Source organism: Drosophila ananassae (assembly GCF_017639315.1).
Source record: "Drosophila ananassae strain 14024-0371.13 chromosome 4 unlocalized genomic scaffold, ASM1763931v2 tig00000071, whole genome shotgun sequence".
Taxonomy (NCBI): domain Eukaryota; kingdom Metazoa; phylum Arthropoda; class Insecta; order Diptera; family Drosophilidae; genus Drosophila; species Drosophila ananassae.
In genome coordinates this window covers 1,671,760-1,692,224 of record NW_025319041.1, presented here as the reverse complement: position 1 = coordinate 1,692,224, position 20,465 = coordinate 1,671,760, and the positions used below count along the sequence as shown (strand labels likewise).

Genomic DNA, 20,465 nt, shown 5'->3' with positions numbered 1-20,465 from the left:
ACCGCTGAAAGGACTAAGAAAGCGGCAATAGCACTCTATACCTGCCGCAAGGCGGTAGGCCTGAAATGGGGAATGTCCCCGAAGATGGTCAGATGGTTATACACAGCGATCATCAGACCAATTCTATTCTATGGTGTTGTTGTCTGGTGGCCCGCCCTAGACAACTCCTCATGCAGGGAAAAGTTCAGGAAGATGCAGCGCATGGCGGAAGTCTGTATGACAGGCAGTCTACGCACTACGGCTAGTGATGCCCTAGACACTATACTTGACCTACTACCAGTTGAACTGATGGGGGTAAAGACAGCTACTCTGGCAGCAATAAGACTGCGGGAGGCAAACCTATGGAGCAAAAATAGTTTCGGTCATACCAGACTGGACCTACAACATTTCATGCCTGAGGGGGGTACGGATTACTGTGTGCCCGTCGACCAACCCACTACTAACTACAAAGTCTTAATCCCCTCGAGGGAAGAATGGGAAGCCCGGATACCGGGACCGGAGGGCTCCATTCATATCTATACAGATGGATCAAAACTTAACGGCCAGGTGGGAGGCGGTTATTTTTGTGAGCATCTGAGCCTAAAGGAGTCCTTCAGACTCCCTGACCACTGCAGTGTGTTCCAGGCTGAAGTAGTAGCCATTAAGGAAGCACTTGAATCCCCAGCTCTAAGGGGAAACCGGGGTACAATATGTATCTTCTCAGATAGTCAAGCAGCGCTCAAGGCACTTGACGGATTCTCATCCAACTCCAGGACAGTCAATGACTGTCGCAGATCTCTCAACGAGATGGCTGAACAGCTTGACATCTACCTCATCTGGGTTCCCGGTCACAGGGACCACGAGGGAAACTGTGCTGCAGATGAACTAGCTAGGGCAGGGACTACCAACCCTCTCCTACCGGAGAAAGAACTTGTAGGCATACCCTTGGCTACTTGCAGGCTAAAGTGCAGGGAGTTTTTCGACCTGGCAGCCAATAGGAAATGGAATAATCTCCAGACCTGTAAAACATCACGTTTGATCTGGCCGACACGCTCTCAGAAAAGATCGGCGAGACTCATTGCTCTGACTAGACCGGAATGCAGCCTAGCGATTGGGGCAATCACTGGGCACTGGCTGATAGGTGAGCACGCGGCCAGGCTTGCAGTCCCTCACAATGATTTCTGCAGGAGCTGCAGGGATGAAGAGGAGGTAGAATCGGTATCGCACCTCTTATGCCACTGCCCGGCACTCGGACGCAGCAGGCTCAAACACTTCGGGTCCGAAGAACTCTCGGACCTTAGCGATCTCTCAGAGATCTCTCCACGCGGACTGGTCGCCTTCATAAAAAAAGCAGGCTGGGACCATGGGCCGCCATAGGAAGTCTAGGCATTTATACGCACCCTGGTAGACAGGAAGGGGGGGGGGGGGGGTAGCATCTCGGTGAAACCCCTTGCTCCAGCGGCAGCACAAGGAGCCCTTGCGGCTCAAGTGGAAGTGAGGGGGTATTCTATGACCCCCTTGCATCACCGCCCTAACCTAACCTAACCTAAGATTTTACAGAAAAAGATTCAGAAGGGTGATACATTGTGTCAATTTCATTTCAAGAAGATGTCACCTTAGGGGCTTTATTAACTTAGAAGCAAAGGGCTTTAGTCGAGTTTCCCAACTATATAACAAGTCGACTATATCCAGAAAGGTACTCATATATTATACATTCAAAACTTTATTTAGCCTTTAGTGTAAATTAAACAAAAAACATTTTTTTGCACACTTTTGTATATTTTGGAAAAAAACATTATTAATTCAGTAGGGAAGTAAAATGAAGCTCATCACAAAATTGTCCGATTTGGCTTTTGTTATACCCTAGCAAAAGGTATTATAATTGTGGTCTAAAGTGTGCAACGCAGTAAAGGAGACACCTCCGATCCTATAAAGTAAATATATTCTTCATCTCCTGAGTCAATATAAGCATGTCCGTCGGTCTATTAACTTAAAACTTTGCACACATTCTTCTTTCCTTTGCACGAAGTATATGAGTCTTAACGGCCGGAAAAGATAAAGATCTCCTTTCTGCAAAGACAGTAATACAAAATACAAAGAAGGAACTATCCGAATATACAAACATATATATTTATATGTTAGTTTAGGATGCCATAGTTGTTATTTAGAGAAATTATATCTTAAAGGCACTTTACAGTTCCAACAAAAATTAGAAACCCAATATCTCGACGTATCTCGGGACGACGTAAGTCTCATATATAAATTTTTCAATTTCCTAATAAATTATACTAATTACTTAGATCGACAATTTCCAATTTTTTTTCCTCCATGCAAAATTTTAATTGCTCCATAACCTTCATACTCCCCTGAGCCAAAGTTCAGAACAAACATAGGTTCCACACCCATAGTTTCCGCGGTACACCTAAGAGAAAAAATTGATCAAATTTTACGAATATGAATTATGTAGTCCATGTAATTGCGTGGACCATCATTGTTTTTAGTAAATATCATTTTTGAAATGTATGCGTACCAACTAAAATAAAACAAGAGAGAAAAGTTAATCTACGCAAATCTACGCAAATCTCCCAATTTTGCGTAGAAAGTCCTATAATGTAAACTTAAAAAACGCCAAAGGTAGGACAATTCCGAACAATCGGTGACTGTCTGTCTATTTCTATGCAAACTAGTCGCAAGCTCAGTTTTTTCAAGCATTGAACACGATAAAAATTCTAAAGATAGAATGTCAAGAGATCGGACCCATGGGAATACCTAATTAATAGTTTAATTAGGTTTAAAAAGGTTTAAAAAGGATCTCCTGCAGTCTAAATAAATACTTAAGTGGTGCACTTGAAACACTTAAGAAAGGGTCACATATCATGTCAAAGTGAAATCCGTTGATAAGTAGTTTAAAATAGATTTAAGATTTTCATGTATCTTGATTGTAAGTGAATTGTATGAAATAAAAACGAAACTCATTGGAGTAACACCTAATTATTATAAGGGGCTCCTCTTAACATTGGGTCCTTCGGGACACCCTGACGTTTTCCCCCTGTGGTAAGAGACTCCGGTTTATAATATTTTAACCTATAAGTGGCTGTAGAAAAATAAAAATTCTCATCCCAGGGTAAATAAAATAAAGCTTCGATCTGGGCAAAAAACAGCCCAGTTTAAAATCGTAATCAGGAAACAACTGACGTTTCCCCCAAGAGGTAAGGAACACAGAAAATAGAATTATATAAATGCCAATGAGCAAACATAAATAGAAAGAAAAAACAAAAATAAATAAACATTTTCTTCCTTTCTATGGTTTTATTCCGGACGTTAGCTTTTCTTTCTTGTTTTTTATAAGTTAGATGGATGGGACTTAGTACAGATTGCATTTTGGGCATTTGCAAAATTTTATTAGGAATTTGGCTTAACTTTGTTGTTTTTGAAGCTAGCAAGATGGGACTATCTACGGTTTCCGTTTTAAGAAATCTAATCCTATGTTTCATAAGAATCGGCTAACTATATCCTATACCTGCCATATAACTGAACGATCGGAAATGGCACAACCTTTCAATTTTTAAAGATGCTTGGGGCTGTTTCCAATATTTTTATACCCTTGCAGAGGGTATTATAATTTTGGTCAAAAGTGTGCAACGCAGTGAAGGAGACATCTCCGACCCTATAAAGAATATATATTCTTGATCAGGATCACCTCCTGAGTCGATATGAGCATGTCCGTCTGTCCGTTTCTACGCAAACTAGTCTCTCAGTTTTAAAGCTATCAAGTTGAAACTTTGCACACATCCTTCTTTCCTTTGCAGGCAGTATATAAGTCGGAACGGCCGGGTTCGGTCAACTATATCCTATAGCTGCCATATAACTGATTGATCGGAAATGCGATAACTTTGGTGTTTTTTATGTTAGAGGGTTGGGACATGTGGAAAACATGTTATATTTGACCAAAATATCTTATGTACAAAATTTCATAAGGATCGGCCGACTATATCCTATAGCTGTCATAGAACGACCGAAATTGGCATAACTTTGGTGTTTTTTAAGTTAGGAAGATGGGATTTGGTACAGAATCTAAAAACAATCTGATTTGTCGAATTTCATATGTATCGGCCGACTGTCCGCTGTCCGCTATTGCTGCCATATAACTGTTTGATCGGAAATGCTATAACTTCGTTGTTTTTCAAGTTAGAAGGATGGGAGTTTCCTCTTTTGGCAAAATAATTCGATATGACAAATTTCTTAAGGATCGGCCAACTATATAAAATCTGCTATATATCTAATAATATAAGATGCGTGGCGCCACATAGCGGACTGCGACTCAACTGCAAGGGTATATAAACTTCGGTTCCGCCCGAAGTTAGCTTTCCTTTCTTGTTTATTAACATTTTTAAACTAACCAAATTCCAAAACCTTTGCAAATTAAAAATACGTATAACTTCAGAGCCACTGTAGCTATAGGTATAGGATGCTATATAGATGTTCGGCACGTGCAAGAAAAACAAAAAAAAAATCAGTCACGTGCCGAACAAGTATATTTTTTATTTGCAATTTTGTACACCTATATAGCATATTTTCGTCACTAAAATTGATATCAGATATTTTCGGTTTCGCATGCAGGTTCGTCACCGGTACTTTACCTCGTCAAGAGGTTTTTTTATATGATCTTATATTATTAGATATATAGCGGATCTTATAAAGTCGGCCGATCCTTATGAAATTTGGAATATCGAATTATTTTGCCCAAAGAGGAATCCATTGAAACTCCCATCCTTCTAACTTGAAAAACAACCAAGTTATGTAAATTCCGATGGTTCTATGTCAGCTATAGGATAAAGTCGGCAGATCCTTAAGGAATTGTACATAAGATATTGTGGCAAATATACCATTTGTGAAAAATACCAACCCTTTTACCCTTGGTGTTTTTTAACACCAAAGTTATGGCATTTCCGATCAATCAGTTATTTGGAAGCTATAGGATATAGTCGACCGATCCCGACCGTTCCGACTTATATACTACCTGCAAGGAAAAGAAGGATATGTGCAAAGTTTTAACTCGATATCTAAAACGGAGAAGTCTCCTTCACTGCGTTGCACACTTTTTACTGGATTATCCTCGGATCTTATATTCCATAGATTCTATTCTGCATTTTTTAATGCCCGAATTTCATCTGTTCAACGCCTGATAAATTTTATATTATTTAACCCATTCTTAGTCCTTGTTAGCGTTATGGTTGAATCACTCCATGCATATATTTAATTTTTCATGGCTTCCGTTTGGGTATCATTAACTTACTGAGAAAATGTGCTGCGCATAATTTTAGTTTTGGAATAGTTTTTCTATTTTTGAACAGATTCACCTTACTTTTGCTAGCGATTTCGATTACTTCCATCCCACCTAGGCATATAATACTACCGCCTACGCCTTTTGCTAAGCGTCTGCGAAACCATGAATTTGAATACATAATTTTAATTTAAAATTAATCCATTTAGGGACTCTTATTTGCCCCAATGCCTCAAAGCCTGATTTGTATTCTTTCCTCAAAGCCTATCACCCTCTGGTCTATCAACTCCGTTATATTTGCCTACAACGAGCACTACTACATCGATCACCATATCGTGTACATCAACCACAACAGAAACATCGGTAGCTGCCTCTCAGCCTCCTCGAGCAAAAATCCAAACGGGCATTGACCGATATATCCAAGTAAAACGAAAGCTCAGTCCTCAGCTGAAAAAAAATGCTAACGCTGCAAAAGCGATGAAAGTCAACAATCAAGACGAACCGATTAATTCTCTGTCTGAAAACAGATTTTTATATTAAGCGAAGACTGTAATAATGAAGAGAATACGGAAGTTCCCAAAGCCAAGCAAAAGCCCCCACCCATTTACATACGTGATCAAAACTGCAGCGAAATACCTATACAACAACCAGAAAAAATATTACACCTACCAATTGAAGAGCAGCAAGGGCCTTCAAGTGGTCATAAAGGGTATTGAATCGTCGGTACCAATAAAAGAAATCATCGAAGCCCTTTCAAGCGCAGGTCTTAAAGTTAATGGAGCCATTAATATCATCAAAAGACAAAAAGTCCCCCAGCCTATGTTCAAAGTTGAGCTGCAACCTGAAACGAAAACAACTCCTAAAAATATGATTCATCCCATATACAAACTACAGTATCTTCTGCATAGAAGAATCATGGTAGAGGAACCTCATAAGCGCAACCAACATCTACACTGTTCAAACTGCCAAGAATGCGGACACTCAAAGTCGTACTGCACCTTGCGTGCAGTCTGTGTGGCTTGTGGCGGCCTCCATAACACTGCCATCTGTACCATAAATAAAACCGACCATAACTCTAAGAAATGTGGCAACTGCGGTGGAAATCATACTGCCAATTACAGGGGATGCCCAGTTTATAAAGAGCTAAAAAATCGCATGAATACAAAAAAACCCTTACAACAACGTCCGTTTGCCACTCACACTAACCACCAAACCACCACGGCGTCTTTGACTACACCTGGAGTTTCTTTCTCTAGCGCTCTACGATGGCCAGGTCAATTTAATAGCGTAGGTTCAGCACCACTGGAACCTGAAACTATAGGATATCCACCTCCGCCTACGGGTACTACGAGGGAAAGAGTAGGCCAAGAATCTGCAACCCCCGAAATAAAGGGTATCGAAGCAATGTTGTCCACACTTATAAGTCTAATGGTCACAATGCAAAATAATATGCAGGAGCTCATGCGAAACCAAAATCGACTAATGGAGCTTTTAGTCAAACAAAAATCCAATTAGATGGCTTATTTCCATCCAATAGATGGCCAATTAGAAGCGCAAAAATGAACTTTCATTTTCTTGATGATAATAATATCGATATTATGCTCCTCTCCGAATCCCATCTAACGAACAAAAACATCTTCTATCTGACGGGATATATATTACATGCAACAAATCATCCAGATGGGAAGGCTCATGGAGGAACTGGGATCCTCATAAAGCAGCGCATAAAACACCACTCCCTCCAACGAGCTGCTACAAATTCCTTGCAGTCAACTTCAATACGAATTCAGACCGTGGGAGGTCATCTACACCTAGCTGCAATATACTGCCCACCACGTTTCTGCATATCTGATATGGAGTTTATGCAATTCTTTGATACCCTAGGAGATTGCTTCATAGCAGGCGGCGACTACAATGCCAAGAACCCTCACTGGGGTTCTCGCCTAACCAACCTAAAGGTTAGACAACTATACAACGCTTTGATACAGCCAGGAAATAAACTAGACTTTCTATCACCGGGAAAGCCTACATACTGGCCAGCGGACCCACGGAAGAAGCCAGACTTAATTGACTTTGCGATCACTAGAAAAATTCCACGAAGCATCATTCGAGCCGAACCTTTCGATGACCTATCGTCTGACCATTCAGTTGTTCTTCTTCACCTATTTCAATATGCCGAATTACAAAATAATCAAATTTATCTCACATCAAAGAAAAAAAACTGGCTTAGGTACAAAAAGTACATAAGCTCTCACATAAACATAAGACCGTCAATTAACTGTAGCAAGGACATTCAAGATGCGGTCAACCACCTGGAAGACATGATGACCTCAGCAGCAAAGCTCTCGACTCCTGCGACCACTGAAAATACTCCGCCACAAATTCCTATATAGAAAATCTAGTCCGGGAAAAGCGGCAGCTCGGCCGTGAATGGCAGGCACACAGATCCCCTTCTTCAAAGGAAAGGCTAAAAACAGCGACACGAAGGCTCACAAAGGTCCTACGGAGCAGAGAAGAACTTGCTCAAAAATCATACATAGAACAGCTTTCCCCAAAAAGTACCAGGTGTCCTCTATGGAAAGCCCATCCTAACTTAAAGCCGCCCATAGAAGCAGATATGCCCCTTCGAAAACCAGATGGATCTTGGGCGCGCAGCGATGAAGAAAAAGCAAGCGGTTTCGCTAGTCACCTTTGTAAAGTTTTTACTCCAAATCAAGCAGCCTTTCCTTTCATTCTTCCAGAGCTACCAATTCCAGATCCAATTCCAGCTATAGAATTTCAAACAACTGAAATCACTAAGGTCTTCAAAGAGCAGCTCAAGCCAAATAAGACTCCAGGGTATGACCTCATTGCGCCGAAAATGATTATGGAGCTCCCTGCGTGCGCTATCAATTATATAAAAATTCTATTTAACTCTATTACAAAGCTTGGCCCCTTCCCCCAACAATGGAAAAAATCTATTATAATAATGATACCGAAACCAGGGAAAGACAAAGCTTTGGCCTCTTCATATAGACCAAAAAGTCTACTTTCATGCTTATCAAAGCTTTTTGAGAAACTTCTACTGCTCCGTATCACGCCTCATATGACTTCGAATAATATAATCCCTGAACATCAATTTGGTTTCCGAGAAAAGCATGGCACCATAGAGCAGGTGCGATGAACAGCGAGAATACTGTTCTGCTATATTTCTGGACATATCCCAGGCATTTGACCGAGTCTGGCTGCAAGGACTTATGTATAAAATAAAACTATTACTCCCACAAAACTGTCATGAGCTGCTCAAAACATACCTGCTTAATCGAGTGTTCACTGTAAAACAAAAAAACTTTACAACAGAAGAGTTTGAAATTAAGGCGGGCGTATCCCAAGGAAGCGTCCTCGGCCCCACCCTATATCTTCTATATACAGCAGATATCCCAACAGACCAGCGTCTAACTATGTCAACATTCGCCGATGATACAGCCATACTAAAAAGATCTAAATGCCCGCTGGAGGCATCCAGAAGCCTCTCCTCTAACCTTGCACTAATAGAAAAGTGGATGGCGGACTGGCGTATAAAGATAAACGGTGAAAAATCTAAACACATTACCTTTACTCTCAACAGACAAAACTGCCCCGCTCCAACTCAAAACAATACCATAGTCCCCTGAGGTCACATATCTCGGCGTCCACCTGAACAGGCGTCTTACGTGGAAAAAACACATTGAAGCGAAACGGGACCAATTAAGACATAAATCCAGAGGACTGCACTGGCTTATCAATCCTCGTTCCCCACTAATACCTCTCGTTAAAGTCGAAATTTCTCAACTCCAGGAAAAATACCAAAGGAAACTCTCCACGCACCAAAATCCTCTAGCCAGATCGCTAAACCAAGTTAGTCAACAATCCCGATTAAGAAGAAATTACCTTCCAGCCCGTTGACATCGGAGGCCCCATAGTATAGATGTTTACAAAGATAAACTAATTATTTATTAGATTAAGATTTTTAAAATTGTTGTTAGTCTCTTAATAAGAGAAGATCCAACAAATAAAAGATAAAAGTATGAAAAAAAAAAAAAAAAGTATTCTTCCCATTCCTTACGATCTTCATTACCTAGCTTTTGATCCCAATTAATTCCTGCTGTCCGCAATTTTTGTATAAAGATTTTTCCCACAATCGTTACCGGTGCCAACCAGCCTAATGGATCAAATATTTTTGATAATGTGGACAACACGAATCTTTTAGTTAATATTTTAGGTTCAGTTCAACATACTGTAAATTTAAACTCGTCCTTACTAGGGTCCCATTGTAGCCCATAGATTTTTAAAAATTGATCTTCTCTGATGCTAATTATTTTATTATCTCCTGAATTTTCTACCATTTTTAATATTTTTGCGTTATTTGAAACCCACTTTCTCAAATTATACCCAGAGTTCAATAGTTCCTTAAAAATTAATTAAACAATGGTTGTGGCATCTTCTATTGAATTTCCCAACCATTTTGTTTTCGCAATTTTCACCTACATCTTCTAATATTCTAAATGCTAAATATGGGGCGGAAGCGGTACCATAAGTAACCGTAGGTAGTTTTTAGGTTTTCACTGTTGTTTTAGGGTCATCCCTCCACAATATATATTGAAATTTTGTATCTTTATGTTTTATTTTAATTTTTCGGTACATTTCTCAATGTCCGATGGATACCTCATATTCCCACTTACGTCAAATTATGATTATATCGAAAATATATTTTTAAACTCTTGGTCCAACCCACAAGACTAGTTTGTTTTATTACTAGTTTTGGCTGAAGCATCAAAAACTACTCTTCATTTTGTTCTTTGATAACAGCTTGGCGAGGAAGGTAATATTTTCCTTCATTATTTACTTCTACCATATGCAAATATGGTAATACCATATTTATGGTATTATATATCATATAAAAAAACCTCTTGACGAGGTAAAATATCTGATATCAATTTTAGTGACGAAAATATGCTATCTAGGAGTAAAAAATTGCATATTAACAAGAAAGGAAAGCTAACTTCGGGCGAAGTTGAAGTTGATATACCCTTGCAGTTGAGTCGCAGTCCTTGTAATATTTGACCAAAATATCTTATGTACAAAATTTCATAAGGATCGGCCGACTATATCCTATAGCTGTCATAGAACGATCGAAATTGGCATAACTTTGTTGTTTTTTAAGTTAGAAAGATGGGATTTGGTACAGAATTAATTTTGGGGAAAAAAATCTGATTTGTCGAATTTCATAACTGATTGATCGGAAATGCTATAACTTCGTTGTTTTTCAAGTTAGAAGCATAGGAGTTTCAATGGATTCCTCTTTTGGCAAAATAATTCGATATGCCAAATTTCATAAGGATCGGCCGACTATATACGATCCGCTATATATCTAATAATATAAGATGCGTCGCGCCACCTAGCGGACTGCGACTCAAATGCAAGGGTATATCAACTTCGGCTCCGCCCGAAGTTAGCTTTCCTTTCTTGTTTTTTTTAACTCTATAGATTTTGACATTCAAGAAGGTGGAATAATTAAAAACCTTTCCAAAGACGTAAAGAATTTTTCGATAGCTTCAGTGGCTCTGAAGTTATACGTATTTTTAATTTACAAAGGTTTTGAAATTTGGAAATTTGGAAAAGGCCCTTTTTTATGTGGATTTAATTTTTGAAATATTTGAAAATATCTTATGTACAAAATTTAATAAGGGTGGGCCGACTATATCCTATAGCTGTCATAGAACGATCGGAATTGGCATAACTTTGGTGTTTTTTAAGTTAGAAAGATGGGACTTGGTACAGATTCCATTTTGGGCAAAATAATCTTATTGGCCAAATTTTATAGGGATCGGCCAACTATATCCAATAGCAGCCATATAACTGAACGATCGGAAATGGCACAACTGTAAGGGTATATCAACTTCGGCTTCGCCCGAAGTTAGCTTTCCTTTCTTGTTTTTCTTTGGGACCTCAAGATTAGTACCTCAACCGACCCGTCCGACATTTCTTTCAGAAGTTATTCAAGAAATTAGATTTTTACAGTTTTTTCAAAAAGTTGTAGAACAATAATTGCTCATATGACAATAACAAAAATCTCCAATTTTTTTCAGGATTGCCAAGAAAAAAATACAGACAAACAGACACACTGGCTTCATTTTGAAAAAACTGTAAAAATCGAATTTCTTGAATAACTTCTGAAAGAAATGTCGGACCGGGTCGGTTGAAGTATCAATCTTGTGAGTCTTCTCATTAAGACATGAGACACTGAAACACAAAGCAGAATTATTACAAAAGTTGCCATCAAGCAACAAAGTTCGAGGTTAGCCGAGTGAAGAGCGTCGTGGTTCCCAACACGGAGGGCCTGGGTTCGAGTCCAAGTTGAGTCAATGTTTGCGTTTTACTTTTTTTAAGCCCTTTTTTATTTGGATTTTATTTTTAAATAAATAAACTAAAATCTGAAAAGATATACTCCATATTTCATAGGGTATTGACCAAATATATGCAGACTCCAAAAAGCAAAGTTGCCAATCAAATACACACACATGTATAAGTAACTGCAAGCTTCACAGGAGGCTGCACAAAATGGGTAGCTGCACTTACAGGACTATATCTTGAGTTAACGGATTTTGCTAGATATGAGCGATATATCAAAAGTTGCGTCATCTCAAAAGCTATCTCCACGTGCAATATAAAAAGGATCAGTCGACCAAATTTTGAAAAATAATTTTTTTTCTTAAAAAAAAAGTTTATTTTTAGTGTATTTTTTTTTGTATACTATATAGACGTTTGGTCTCAAAGAAAGTGAAATTGATATTTAAAAAAATATTTCAACGGTGTAAAGCTCTTTTTAATATTTTTCTTAATTATAAAGTTATGAATTTTTTCATTAACAAAGTTTTTTTAATGTTGGCTGGCTTCATTTTGAAGAAGAAGAAAAAATCGAATTTTTCGAATAACTTCTGAATGAAATGTTGGATCGGGTCGATTGAGGTACCAATCGACGCGTATTTAGCTCTAGAATGCAAATATATAAAAATATTCTATCTTCTTCTATATCTAAAATGTATCCCCCAGTCCCACTTTAGTGATATAAAATTTTTTTACTTTCACCCTAATTTCTCCCAAACCAAATAACTTTTGGAATATGTTTTGACAAAAATTATCCAATTGAAACAATACCTTTCGATTGGTGTATAATTCATTTAGATCGGTTGCCTACAGAAAATTTTTAATTCTTCGGCTATATATAGAGTTTCCTCGCGCACGCCAAGGCATGTAGGTCGTCACCTCGTGGACTTCCGTCCACAGTGATTTATATAATATGGTTTCAATTCGAAGTTTTGCATTTTTTTGTAATAACTTTCGTAAGTTCATGAAACGATACATTGCTTAATTCTTCGAGCCTCCTAATGTTGTATCTTCTTGAAAAGGTATACCTACAATATATTTTCCATTCGGATCTTTTTTAGTAAATTTTTAAAAAATTAATTCCAGATATTTCTGTTTCTAAGTCATTGTTATCTTCTTCTTCTACCTCTCAAAATCGTTCTATTTGTTTGAGCTCGATACTTGTTGCTACAATTGACTTACTCCATCCAAACATAGTTTTTTGCCCATGAAGTTTTTTTTTGTTATCTCCGGTAGTAAAATTTATGGATATAAATCCGCACCAATAACCAGGTCAATTCGGCCAGGTATATCGAAATCGGGATCCGCTAAATAGAATCCTTTCCCATCCGACTTATTACTGATACTCCACTTATTTCAGTGTGCGCTTTTATTTTTGGCAACTTACATTTTTGTGCCGCTTCTTCAGAAATTAAAGTGCTTTGTGACCCATTGTCAATCAATGCTGTAAATTTCCCGAATTCACCATCTTTACCTTTAATCTGAACATACGCCGGGGCCAACAACGCTGGTTCAGAGGTCATGCATGTATTTACATTCTCTTTTTATATCCTTGTAGAGGGTATTATAATTTTGGTCAAAAGTGTGCAACGCAGTGAAGGAGACATCTCCGACCCTAAAGAGTATATATGTATATTCTGGATCAGGATCACCTTTTGAGTCGATATAAGCATGTCCGTCTGTCCCTCTGTCTGTCTGCCCGTCTGTCTGTCGGTTTCTACGCAAACTGGTCTCTCACTTTAAGAGCTATTGAGTTAAAACTTTGCACACATCCTTCTTTTCCTCGGTCGCGACCGATCGACTATATCCTAAAGCCGAAAATTCCATAACTTTGATGTTTTTTAAGTTAGAGGGTTGGGACTTTCCACACATGTTATATTTGACCAAAATATCTTATGAGAAAATTTCATAAGGATCGGCCGACTATATCCTATAGCTGTCATAGAACGATCGGAATTGGCATAACTTTGGTGTTTTTTTAAGATGACTTTAAGATGAGACTTGGTACAGATTCCTCTTTGGAAAAAAATAATCCAATATGCCAAATTTCATAAGGATCGGCCGACTATATACGATCCGCTATATATCTAATAATATAAGATGCGTGGCGCCACCTAGCGGACTGCGACTCAACTGCAATGGTATATCAACTTCGGCTCCGTCCGAAGTTAGCTTTCCTTTCTTGTTTAAAATGCAACATGCTATGGTGTGAAAATTTTTGACAATACGAGCATGTACTAGCTCGCTTGCACATTTTGTGTTTGAACTGTGCTTTAAACATCTGAGCAAACATTTGTGCTATACAAATTCAATTTTTATTCGTTCTTTCCTGTGGACTTTATGCTTTAAATTTATAGAAAACAATTAATTGATTATTAATTGCACATCAGGCATATTTGGATATTTTTGTGATTTTTTTGTATTTTTTTGTATTATTTATTCTAGTTGGTAACTCATTTCCAACTGATGAAAAAAAATTGTAAGTAATTCTAGTTGATCTTAAAATTCGATGACATCTTTTAAATTCTAGATATCATTTGACTTTTTTACTTGGCCCTCATATTGTTGCAAAGCCTCAATATTAAATTTCTTTATAATTTTTACGCAAAAGTGCAATCTGGTTCTTCGGTCAGATTTTCTTTGAGACGCATCATATAAATTGTTTCATTTATAGAATCAATTGTATTTTTTAAATGCCTATATGAGTCCAAATTTATTTTTGGAAGGTCAATGAGGCGATTCAGTTGGTCTGAAAATATTTTTCTATTATTCTCATACCTCTTAATGGGCAACTCCCAGGCTGCATCATAATTATTGCCTGAGACAAGCAATATATGAAAAACCACATTTCGTGCTTCCCCTTTTAGAGCACTTTTAAGGTAGCTTAGCTTCAAGGATGGACTTAAATGCATTCTTGAATGCCCAAGCTCCTTGATTAGCTCATAAAAATGGTCCCAATCTTTGAAGTTTCCAAAGAAATTGGGGACCCCAATTTTTGGTAGGGTAGGTAGTTCGTCTATTTTAGGGCTACCACCTTCTTCCTTTTCTAATCGACTTACTTCGATTTTATTATTCATTTGCTCAATGTTTATGTAACACCTTCTTTGAGCTCTATTATTTTGGACATATATTTGTTATTAATCCCTTAATATTTATTAAATCGGACATTGTTTCTACTCTGCTGAGAAACATTTTTAATTTTTTAAGTCTTATTGGAAAGGTTTCAGCTTTCCTTTCCTGAATTTCTATGTAAGTTTTCTCGAGGTAATCCTCGAGATTCTTTATAGCACCCTCAAGCCTAGAAAAAAGCTTAGCCTGGCCAATAATGTTTTTATTTTTTTCTTTGGCGGACTTAAATTTTGATAGCATGCTATCGAAATATTTTTTGTAAAATATTCGTGTTCTGCAGCACCAAATTGAACCTAATGATTGTGATTGGTACAGGCTCTTAGCTCCAGATTTTTTTGCGACTCCCTATACTCTTATAAATAGGTATTTTTTGCTAGTAGCGCATCACTTGCGGGTGAGGCGCACCTGGTCTTTTCTTATGTCGACATTTTGAATTTCTTTTTTTTTTGTTTAAATTAAAATTAAATTTAAGTTATAAAACTAAGCAGAAAATGTAGAAAAAAAACTAGAAGAAAAAGAAGAAAGAAAAACGTAAGATGACGCGATTTATGAATTGATGCAATTGTTCTCTTTCATACATAAATTAACACGAGTAATACGATTTTTGAAGATAAAAACAAGAGCAAATTCTAACCCAAAGTTTTTAACAGCAAAAGCATTAAAAGAAACAGAAATAATCATACTCAAAAAACAAAAGGAGTGGCAATTTAACAAAGAAATACAATGCCCAAGAACAGGTAAAGAGATTGAAAAATACTTCGGGTAGGTGGAAGACTGCAAAACATTTCGACTTTGATAATAAGGGATGCTCATAAAAACACGCTTCATGGAATATGAATATTGGGTGTTTGGGTTGAAGAATATATGAAGCAAGAAAGGAAAGCAAAGAAAGGAAGTTGAAATACCCTTGGCCGATCCTTATGAAATTCGGCAAATAAGATTATTTTGTCCAAAATAGAATAAAAGCAAGAAAGGTAACTTCGGGCGGAGCCGAAGTTGATATACTCTTACAGTTAAGGTTGTGCCATGTCCGATCGTTCAGTTATATGGCGGCTATAGGATATAGTCGGCCAATCTTTAAGAAATTTAGTAAAAACAAGAAAGAAAAGCTAACTTCGGGCGGAGCCGAAGTTGATATACTCTTGCAGATAAGGTTTTTCCATTTCCGATCGTTCAGTTCTATGTCGGTTATAGGATATATTAGGCCGATCCTTATGAAATTTTGTACATAAGATATTTTGGCCAAATTTACCATGTGTTGTCCCAAATTCCCAACCTTCCAACTTAAAAAACACTTAAGTTATGGCATTTCCGATCAATCAGTTATATGAAAGCTATAGGATATAGTCGACCGATCCCGGCCGTTCCGACTTATATATTACCTGCAAGGAAAAGAAGGATGTGTGCAAAGTTTCAACTCGATAGATCTAAACTGAGAGAGACTAGTTTGCGTAAGAGTGAATTTAATTTGTAAAAAATAGTTTGTAAAAGTTTAGGGTTCTTTAGTCGTTATTTAGAGATTGTTGTGCCATCAGCGTTTTATAGCGGCCGAATTAAATAGACGAGGTTCAGTTTATATTTCTCTATTTATTACGGGACAATTTAACCCCAAAACGAAATGCAGCCGATCCAAACAATGCCGAATATACTAGTAAGAACAAGAGTTTTGGCGCAGAAGCTCTTCCAAAGCGCCCAAAAGCGAATGCGCAACAAATGGCAACAAAGTGCATGCGAAACTTGAAGACAGAAGAGAAGATTAAGTTCCGCTGCAGCTAAAAAAATTATCAGTATTCTAATCGGCTTATCTGGTGGCTGCTTAGCCTAACACAGATATTTATCGATTTAAGTTTGACTTTTAAATTTTCTTATTGGAATCGCACATGCTTTAAGGGTTTTTGGTGCGTAAAATGTCGTTTTAAAATGCTTTATATAATCTTTGCCAAAGATTTTTTGTCGAAATATTTTTAGTATGTATTACTTACGCTCCTAACATTCGTGGGTTTAAATAAAGAGGTTCCCAAATATTATATTTGAAAGGATCTCGATATGTTGGGATTTCATTAGTTATTTCAGCTGCACGCGATTGCCTTCGTGAAAAGCTATTTGAGAAGAGAAAATTAATATAATAATATAATATTAACAATTTTACAAAGCTTACATCCACATTGCCCGAAGCTCCTCGCATGATGGTTCCTGTGAGTTGATTGAAAATGTTTTTGGCACAAACACTTCACCAACTGTCCTAACATTGGAAGATGAATCTTCGATTTTTCTTTCATTGCTATAATTTTCGCTTTTTCCACGATTACGTGGGATCAAATAGCTTGCATCGCTTTGCTTTAGATTTGCCAAAATAACCAATAAGTCAAATTGAATACATTTTATCTGCGATAATATATGATACAGTATATAGAAAAACGTGCAATCTTGTAGTCTAAATTAGTAGTATACTTACCAATAACCAACTGTAATGCATTTTTAAAAAGAATCTTAAAATCCCTCAAATATTATTACATTAATTGGAAAATCGCTCCTTTTCTTGCATCGGGCTATTATAAATTCCCAAAGTGGAATAATCTATTATTAAAAAAGAAAAATGTAAATAAGTATGCGAAACATAAATATATATATATATATAAGGTTTTACGTCAATTTATATTCGAAATCATGCAAGAACATATAAATTTTTTCTATATTTGGTTATAAATTTTTAAAATGTACTTCATTTATTTGTAATGTGTTTTATAGGGTCAAAATAGTATGATTGATAAATTAATATAATGATAAATAATAATTAATAATATAAGGTTAAAACAATGTCGCTTGAAACTTTCAGAGGAGGCACAGTATTTAAGTTTTTTACCCAACTCAAAAACCATTTTAAATTTTGTTCAGATCACAAGCCATTCTGGTCACAAACCATTCTGATTAGGGCTGACACCTTGTAAGTTTAAGTATATCAAGGGATTGATTAGAACCTTTTCCAATTCTATCGATGAATTTTAACATTTATTTATTATACCCTTGCAGAGGGTATTATAATTTTGGTCAAAAGTGTGCAACGCAGTGAAGGAGACATCTCCGACCCTATAAAGAATATATATTCTTGATCAGGATCACCTCCTGAGTCGATATGAGCATGTCCGTCTGTCCGTCTGTCCGTCTGTCTGTTTCTACGCAAACTAGTCTCTCAGTTTTAAAGCTATGGAGTTGAAACTTCGCACACATCCTTCTTTCCTTTGCAGGCAGTATGTAAGTCGGAACGGCCGGGTTCGGTCAACTATATCCTATAGCTGTCATAGAACGATCGGAATTGGCATAACTTTGGTGTTTTTTAAGTTAGAAAGATGGGATTTGGTACAGATTCTATTTTGGGGAAAACAATCTGATCATAAGGATCGGCCGACTATAAACGATCCGCTATATATCTAATAAAATAAGATGGGTGGCGCCACCTAGCGGACTGCGACTGAACTGCAAGGGTATACAAACTTCGGCTCCGCCCGAAGTTAGCTTTCCTTTCTTGTTTTTTTTTTAACTCATTCTGCTGAAAATCTTTAGGCGCAATAGGCTGTGTCAGAACTAAATGAAATTGAAGAGTTTCCGATCGAAAGCAATTTCTGTGGCACCCATGTACTATTTTGACTCTAATACTGGCACACAGTATTTTTGAATTCGTTGATCTGAAAGACTATTAGAGATAAAGCTATCCTCCTTGGCACCTACATTGTACCCATGCAGATCAAGCATGTGTCAAAATTTTAGCAACCCCGCCACCCAAAATTAAATCAATAAAATGAAAACTGTTTCAATAGCTACTTTAAATTTTCATTACAATATTCAACCAAATCTGACATTTTTAGATGATCAAAAGGACTTTATGGTACTCGTTGAGAATAGATGAAAATTACACAAATATAATACTTTTTCGCCATTGACTTACAAGTGCCCGTGAATAAAAAATAAAACCAATGGAGTAATAAAAACCCCCCAACACCAACAACGAAAAGTAATAAAAACTCTGCGGCTAACAACTTAATTCATTCGGATATTTATACCCTTTCAAAGGGTATTACAATTTTGGTAGGTAAGGAGACATCTCCGACCATGTAATGTATACATATATGTGTGTATATATATTCTTGATCAGAATCACCTCCTGAGTCAATAATCATGTCCGTCTGTCCGTTAGTCTACCTGTTTCTATGCCAACGTGTTTTTCAGTTTTAAAACAATCGAATTGTAACTTTGAAAAAATCCTTCTTTTATTTGCAGGCAGTATATAAGTCAGAACAGTCGGTATCGGGTGACTATATCATATAGCTGCCATATAACTGATTGATTGAAAATGTCATAACTTTGTTTTTTAAGCTAGATAGATTCGACTTTCTACGGATTCCATTTTCTACAACTTAATCAGATCGGGCGTATTCATTGCCTCTGTCCATATGGGTGCGGCGTACAGAACTTGCGCCGAGACAATGCTCAGCAGAAGGCTGTTCCTGTTCTGCCTCGGGCCTCTGGTGTTCAGGAGGAGGCGAGGCCTCTAAGAGTGGCCTTACCCTGTATGTTATGGCCACTCCACTGATCTCTACCTGGCACTACTTCCGTTCTGTGGGGGCTAGGCTAAGCATTATGCATTATTGAGCCACCACTCAATTGTCTTAAAAGCTTCTGTTGTCGCTCTTGGGTTTTCCCCTGCCGAGTCGCAAAGCTCCATAAAGCACTTAGTTCCTCTAAGCTGTCGCTGCCTGTCGCTCGTTGCATCAGCCTCCTTATCTTCTTGCACTTTTTGCGGATGGAGTCGATCTAGCTGCTCCACCAATACCCCAGGGTGTGATGCCTTGGATAGCGGCGTCGAGCTTAGCTGCGAAGGTGTCAGCTATTTCATCAGAGCCTCCAGGTGGGACGTTGCCGATGTCGCGTGCTTTCTCGGTAAAGATCCTCGTTTGGAGTGTGTCTGATCTAAAACCTCGAAGGGTTACCTCCTCGCTTATACCCCAGTCAGCATCGGCAGCTATAGAGGGGCTGGCGTGCGTAAGGTGCTGAGACTTAAGATAGTTTAATTAACATCTAACTTAGCATAAAGTCAACATTTAACAAACTATTATTAGCTTAGCGAAATTGTTCCTGCAGCATAATAAATCCAACGATATAAAGGAGTCTATTCAATGAATTCAAGGAATGAATTCTAGAATTAGAGGCCTTGGATAGGCAACCTTCAGGTTGACAAAACGTTGGTGCCAAAAGATTGAAGAATTCTACCAACCGCCCATTCAGAACAGGCAGAAACATCCAGTCTGGACACCAAGATGGCTGAGAGAGACCAAGCACCACCGGAGCAACAGAGCACCCCAGGATGGATCAAGGATGGATGCCAAGATGGCAGGCCGAGGAAAAGCATTGAATGGCTCAAAAATAGCAGAATCGACATTGGGCTGCAAGTCCGAGGCAAGAACCAGTAGACAACCCAGCGCTTGCATGCCACAAGTGCATGGGCATGGGCCATCGGGAAGGGTGTAGAATGCTGCCATTATCAGCAGTTGTCGGTAGTCGTCAAGATCGAAAAAGCTAAAATTGAGGCCTTAACAGATACAGGGGCAACGTCAAGCCTTATTGCAGAGAAGTTAGCAGGCAGCCCAGAGATTGCCGGAAAACGCGTAGCGAC

At 37.9% G+C, this 20,465-nt stretch overlaps 1 protein-coding gene across 5 annotated transcripts in view; it reads right to left on the bottom strand.

Annotated features, from left to right (window-relative positions):
• The window catches only part of LOC6498715, a 190,258-nt gene that overhangs the window by 160,241 nt on the left and 9,552 nt on the right, over positions 1-20,465 (bottom strand). For 4 of the 5 annotated variants that reach the window (XM_044717825.1, XM_044717826.1, XM_044717828.1 and 1 more), the window contains 3 exons: positions 17,253-17,374; positions 16,956-17,182; positions 16,780-16,896 (listed from right to left, as the gene is read on the bottom strand). In XM_044717825.1, the coding sequence (XP_044573760.1) occupies positions 16,780-16,896; positions 16,956-17,182; positions 17,253-17,273 (365 nt within the window). In that variant the 5' untranslated portion in view covers positions 17,274-17,374. Of the gene's footprint in view, positions 1-2,003; positions 2,050-16,779; positions 16,897-16,955; positions 17,183-17,252; positions 17,375-20,465 lie in introns of those variants that run through there. The other variant, XM_044717830.1, reaches the window with a different exon arrangement.